The 6,657-nt window shown below is 36.2% G+C and overlaps 1 protein-coding gene across 2 annotated transcripts in view; it reads right to left on the reverse strand.

Annotated features, from left to right (window-relative positions):
• The window catches only part of antxr1d (ANTXR cell adhesion molecule 1d), a 33,434-nt gene that overhangs the window by 4,258 nt on the left and 22,519 nt on the right, over positions 1 to 6,657 (reverse strand). For both annotated transcript variants that reach the window (XM_016512452.1, XM_016512445.1), the window contains 4 exons: positions 6,389 to 6,427; positions 4,444 to 4,542; positions 3,779 to 3,946; positions 3,536 to 3,616 (listed from right to left, as the gene is read on the reverse strand). In XM_016512452.1, coding sequence (XP_016367938.1) covers positions 3,536 to 3,616; positions 3,779 to 3,946; positions 4,444 to 4,542; positions 6,389 to 6,427 — 387 coding nt within the window. The remainder of the gene's footprint in view (positions 1 to 3,535; positions 3,617 to 3,778; positions 3,947 to 4,443; positions 4,543 to 6,388; positions 6,428 to 6,657) is intronic.

Consider the following 6,657-nt stretch of genomic DNA (forward strand, 5'->3'; position numbering starts at 1 on the left):
TGGACGTGAAGCTTCTAAACTGGCCAGACAAAGACTTTCAACAACAAGAGCTTCTTTCTTTACACAACACTTATAAGTCAGCAATAAAGCAAGGCTGTAACCTCTGCATCACAATGTGTGCACTGAGGCCTATGGGTAAAGGGTTTGACCCAGGACTCATCACATTACACATTAGCACAGGTCATACATGTTAATGTTTAACATTCATTTAAAATATAAGATGCCAATGCGATACTGTTCAGTTTACTTGAATTTATAATATAATAACACAAATATTTCTAAACTAATAAAATGTCCGGAGAGACAGAAGCTGCTGAAACCAACCAGATATAATAACCAGATTTGCACTTCCTGGAGAAAAATAGTGTTTAGTAGATGACAAAAGATTGCTGTTGATGTTTTATGTAAATATAGGTTTCAGGGTTTGGTTGCACACAAGTTAACCCATAGGAAAGAAAAATCAAAAGTGAGATTTTAACCTTTAACGTCTCAAATGTTTCTCCTAGACAGAAATGAGGTTACTTTAAGATCGAATGGAGATTTTTGCTTGAGTCTCCTGCTTCTCAAACTGGTCTCCTGAGACAAAAACTCTTAACACTCTCACAATGGTCTCCTTTAAACTTTAAAAGAGATCTCAATAACATCACACACTGTGCTCAGATATTTCTCCTAGTCTAAAGACTCTGGTGGTCTCACAATTGTCTCCTTTGAAGCTTTAGAAGAGATCTCAACAACATCACACACTCTGCTTAGATTTTTCTCTTTAGCTAAATAATCTAGGGGTCTTATATTTGTCTCCTGTAAAGCTTTAGAAGAGATCTCAACAACTTTACAAAGTGTGCATCAAGTCAAGTACTTGAAAGGCACTAAATAAAGGGGGAAAATCATACATTTAGAGTTAAAGGCTATATTGAAAGAGAAATTATGCAGAAATAACTAGGTCCCTTTTAGACAAGACCAATAAAAAATAAAATATGCATGCAAATGGATATGCAAATAGATGTAAGAAAGCCGAAAAAATTGGAATCTAGGTTGCAAATAATGTGATGACATTATTGCTGTTGGTTACACTTCGAATGCAGAACATCCTATCTCCTATCAGTCTAAAATAAACAATGTTGGGCAAGTTACTCTGAAAAGGTAATCAAATTACTGATTACTGATTACTCCTTTTAAAAGTAATCACGTTACTGTTCTGATTAACATAATGAATCTTTCCTAATGTCTACAATTCGTGTGTTATAATGAGAGAATTCGTGAGCATGCACATTTCAGCACTGCATCAACGCTGCAAACACGTGTTATTGCCTAAATAGAAACTCTGCATACGCTTGCACCTGTTAATCGTTTATATTTTATATTAGTTCATGTTGCTTTTGTGCAATAGATGAGTAACAATTTATTTGTTTTAGATATTTTATGTTTAGATATTTCTATTTTGCAGGAGTCCCGTGAATCATTTTATTCTCCCACATCCCGCACACACACGAGTGTCTACCCGCCCGCACCAGCACTCGCCCATCTTCTCCCGCGCAGCACTCTGTTGCGTCGGGTCTCGCGGGAGCAGGTCTCTAATCCACTGGCACTTGACTCGACAGTGCGCGAGCTACATCCTTTTTACAATCTCTAGATTATAAAACACTGCATTCTGTCAGCAATGTAACGCGGCAGAAACGTATAGAGACCTCGGCTTGTAACTATACTCTAATTACTATTTTTTTAAATTGTAACGCGTTAAATTACTCCGTTACTAAAAAAGTAATCAAATTACAGTAACGCGTTACTAAGTAATGCGTTACTGCCCAACACTGAAAATAAATCAACGGAAGAGTTTCAAAGTGTAACACCATACAATTTAAAGTGAAATTTCTTTAAAGAGTAACAAAAATACAAATTTATCAGCTAAAAACCTCAAACTAAACGTTCAAATTAATCTTTACATTAAACGGTTCATGTTTAATTAACTGCAGAAGTTCAATACTTATGCTTGGGGTTTAGAACATATTAAATCATGAAATATGCATTATAAAGGGAGAATGATGTGAACTAGTTTAGAACAACCCTTAACCAATGTGTTTGCAAGAATATCAGTACAGTGCTGCTTGGCAAGCAATATAATGTTGTCTGTTTAGTCTGTTTAGTTGCAGTCCATCTTTGAACTCTACAATACCAGAACCATATACATAAGAGGCCCTTTGGTAGGAATAGAAACAGAGGAAAAGACAAAGAGGATACAGAGAGCTAGGAAATGCAAAGAAAGACGAGTTATAAAGAGAAAAATGTGGACTAATACAGAGATTAAGCTGTCTATAGCTGAGCAGAGGTCTTGTTTGGGCACAGTGAGTTGTTTGTGTCTGCTGTCTAGGCATTGTGCTGCAGCTGGGCATGAAACACACAACTACACCCCAAATCTCCCTGAATAGCACAGCTGTTTCCACCCAAACCCTGTCCTTTACAGAGTCTGCTGCCTTTACCAGCACCTTCTAAAGCTCATGCAAAGTACACTGAGCAGCTGGACACTGGCAGTGCCTCAGACAAGCAGCCCATTATGGAGCATGAAGAATAAAACCAAAGTAAATCAGATCGGTCCATCTACAGTGGGAACGGAGCTATAGCCTGCCCGTGTCAATGGGATCATACTGTACAGTCTGCGACACTGCGGCCCACATGAAAGATGCCTTTCATAGACACACAGATGTGTTGCCATGACACAGCTTGTGCTGATGGACTAATGCAGGGTGCAGAGAGCAGGGCTCAGACACTGAGGGACGTCTCTTACAAAAGGCACAAGAGAATGAGAGACTGTGCTCAGCCACACTACTGCTCCATGAGAGGAGGAATTAAAAGCAACGTAATTAGACTGCTATTTCCTGTCCCGGCTACTGAGCATGCTTAGAAAGGATGGGAATGTCACAACAGCTGTGTTCCAAAAACAAGTGAGCTGCCTTGCTTCCTTCTATGGCAGCACCCAGTAAGCGTAAATTTATACAGAACCCACAAATTTTGGATTAAATATTCATATTTAATTACAATTTAATGATATTTAATCATATTTTTGAATTTAGTCTCTTATGCTTACCATTGTTGTATTTTATCAAAAATACAGTAAGTAATATCAATACAGTAATATCTTTTAGGATTATTTAATGGATAGAAAGTTCAAAAGATCAGAATCATTTGAAATAGACATTCTTTGGAACACTGTAAATGACTTAACAGCTACTTTTGATTATTTGAATGCATCCTTAATTAATAAAAGTATTATTTCTTTAAAAAAAAATACAACAATATATTACAACAATATATTAAGGTACTTTCTATTACACATAAACATTTTTCTCCAATAAACTGGAGCTGGATTCAGTCTTTTAAAAAATCATCTTATTCAAAGAATAAATAAGATAAACAAAGGCACTATGAAAACAGAAATGCTATCCATAATATTCAAGCACAAATATGCATCAGGTCTCTATTCTGAGGAGGAATATTAATCTGTATTGCAATATCTGTTACTTTAATGTGCTCATGGTTGTACCTGATCTCCGGGCTGAGGTCTCATGAGTGACACTTGGTCGTATCCTCGACGGAAAAGGGCCCACAAAGCATCCAGTTTCCCCTAAGACACATAGAACTGTTCTATTAAAACCTTTTTGACTTCAAAATCTCACATTTTGGACTTTTACAGTGTCTCTTTCTACATCTAACTGATATTTCAAAGCTAATCTAGTGAATGCAGATGATTTCATATTCAATTCTATGGGGGAAAAAAGTCATATACCTGAATAGGACTGTACCACTTTCTGTGATGGGCAGATCTGCGTCCATTAGGATTTCTGATTTTAGGTTCATAAGGCTCATATTCGTCTTCAGGCATTTTCACTACAGCGTTCTTTGGCTTCTCCAGTTTAGCTCCTTCCTCCGTGGAGCCCTTGTTCCCCCAACGCACCTAAAGACCACAGGAACACAGTCCAGTTATAACCCACACAGACTATAGAAAAATGATTGTTTCCACATGTGTTAGCTGTGTTAGTGCTTGCATGTCTCAATGATCCTGAGAAATGGCGTATTGACGCTTCATGCAAGCTTGTATTAACACTAGTGTTTTTACGTAGTGCACTTAACAAGTAATAGGCACTGTAACTGTGAAAAAGGTGTGTATTTTGCAAAGTACAACAATGTACATGTCCAATAATGCTACCTTTGCAAATGACAGGAGTAAATCTACAGGCGTCAGCATGTCTTATGATGTCACATGATCTAGTTTTGGCACCAGGCAGAGAGGGAGCATTTAAGGTCACAGTGATGTGTTCTAGTGCCTTGAGGGTTCATAACATCACTCGTCATGTGTGGTCTTCATCCCCCTGTAGCCTGCGTTAACCTATGATCAACACACCCTATATAAAGCCGAAACACACACACTGTGTACAAGCATACATGCATCACCTCCATTCTTTTGATTCCACCGACTCCTCTTCCTCCATAGTAGGATGCATCTACTGTAGGCCATTTCTTTTTGGGCATGCCATCTTCATCATCGGACTCCTGTTGAGCACACAAAACTTACATAAACCTAATATCACTGACATTGTTAAATCATTGTGTATGACACAAATAAACAAGATTTATAATAACTACAAAAACAACAATATTATTATTATTATTATTATTATTATACTGAAATTGTTAAATTATTTTTGCACAAATAAATGCATGATTTATAAATAATAATAATAATAATAATAATAATAATAATAATAATAATGTACTGACATTGTTTAATCCTTGTTTATTTGTGTATGGTGATGATAATTATTATTATGACATGGTTAAATCATTGAGTGTGTGAATGACAAATAAACATAATTTATAACAACTACAAAAATATCATGATTATTATTATGATATTGTTAAATTATTGTTTGAATTACACAAATAAATGCATGATTTATAAATAATTATGTACAGACATTGTTTAATCCTTGTTTATTTGTGTAATAATATAATATAATATTTATTATTTTATTATTATACTGACATTTTTAAATCATTGTGTGTGAATGACACAAATAAACATGATTTATAACAACAACAACAACAACAATAATAATGTATTATTATTATTATGATTATTATTATGACACTTTTCAAAGCTTTTGGTTGAATAATGTGATGTTTAATTGAAATAATTTTTATAATTATTCAATAATAAATTGAAATAATTAATTCAATTAAAGTTTAATTGCTTAAATATGTTTTGAGGTCACTGTAATTGTTAATTGTGATCAGCTTCAGGCTTTTTTTTGTACAGCGTACCACTGTACAGCACAGAGGCCAGAACCACCACATCAGCACCAGTCCCAGCAACAGGAAAACAGCCAGTAAAGAGATGAGCAGGATGGTCCCATCATACTGCACTCAGAGACACACATGAATACATCTTCATGAGTATTTGCTGGCATAACACAAATCAACATACAGGTAAGGAGATTGAAGAAGAGGGCAAATGGCTACTCCAAGCAATGGAACTAATGTTTTTACTGCTAATTTGAACTTACGTGACAAAACCAGACTCCTCTGATGAAAGAAAGCAGAGGAGACCTCACTCCTGTTGAGCACACAAAACTTACATAAACCTAATATCACACTAGTGATAATTAGCATAAAATGACTATACTTTAAAGTTATGTTGAAAACAACACTTTTATTTTGTTTAAATTTGCTACAGCATACTCGACCCATTAGTTTACACAGACAGAATAAACACAAAGACACGGTCAAATAATGTTAGCTGCAAAAGTAGCAACCACATTGTGTCTCCAAATCAAAGGGAAACTTTAGAGACAGAGCGCCTTGTTTGTGCTCACAGTGTTAAGAAGCACAGATGCACACTCTAAAGCTATTTCCACAAAGCTCTTTTATTTCCCATCAGCCTCAGTGACTGCTTGCCTTTGACCTCTGGGAACAAAGCAAACACAAGAGGATCATTATGAGCCCTTTGCTTGAATTTTGCTATTCAGTCATCCTACGGTTGAGGCCGTGGTCCCCGCTGTGTCCACTTTCACTGCTCACTTGTCTTTATTTACACGGCCGTGGCATAGAAAATGCCCTTAAATGGTGACGGACAGTTTTGCAAAGCAGTTGCACTCATAGCTAGCAGCTGATATTGGCAGCATTGGGGAATGCAGTTTACAAGGAATGATGCCATTTCTGGGTCACGCTGGGTTCAGCTTCTGAGAGTTATTCGATTTATCGTGTGCAATCTGTTTTCTTTGTGCCCCGATTCATATCGGCTCTAAATTTCCATGGTTCATTTGGGTGCATGGTTGTGCCTAAACACACACATACACAAACATAGGCACAAAATGAGGTTAGAGGGACTTTGACTCACAGGCTCAGGGGGAGGGGGTGGAGGCACCTCCTTGATGACCTGAAAGAAAAATAATTCCCAGTGAAAGAATGTAATCTAAGCTAAGAGCAATACAGTATAAATAGTAGTACTATAAACAGTACAGTATAAAGTATTAAAGTATAAAAGCATTACATTGCGTATAGCACTGGGGAAAGGTACACAAATCATTGTTTGAGTGTGTGAATAACACAAATAAGTACATGCTTTATAATAATAATAATAATAATTATTATTATTATTATTATTAT

Source organism: Sinocyclocheilus rhinocerous, unplaced genomic scaffold, assembly GCF_001515625.1.
Source record: "Sinocyclocheilus rhinocerous isolate Xijiao unplaced genomic scaffold, SAMN03320098_v1.1 scaffold1243, whole genome shotgun sequence".
NCBI lineage: Eukaryota > Metazoa > Chordata > Actinopteri > Cypriniformes > Cyprinidae > Sinocyclocheilus > Sinocyclocheilus rhinocerous.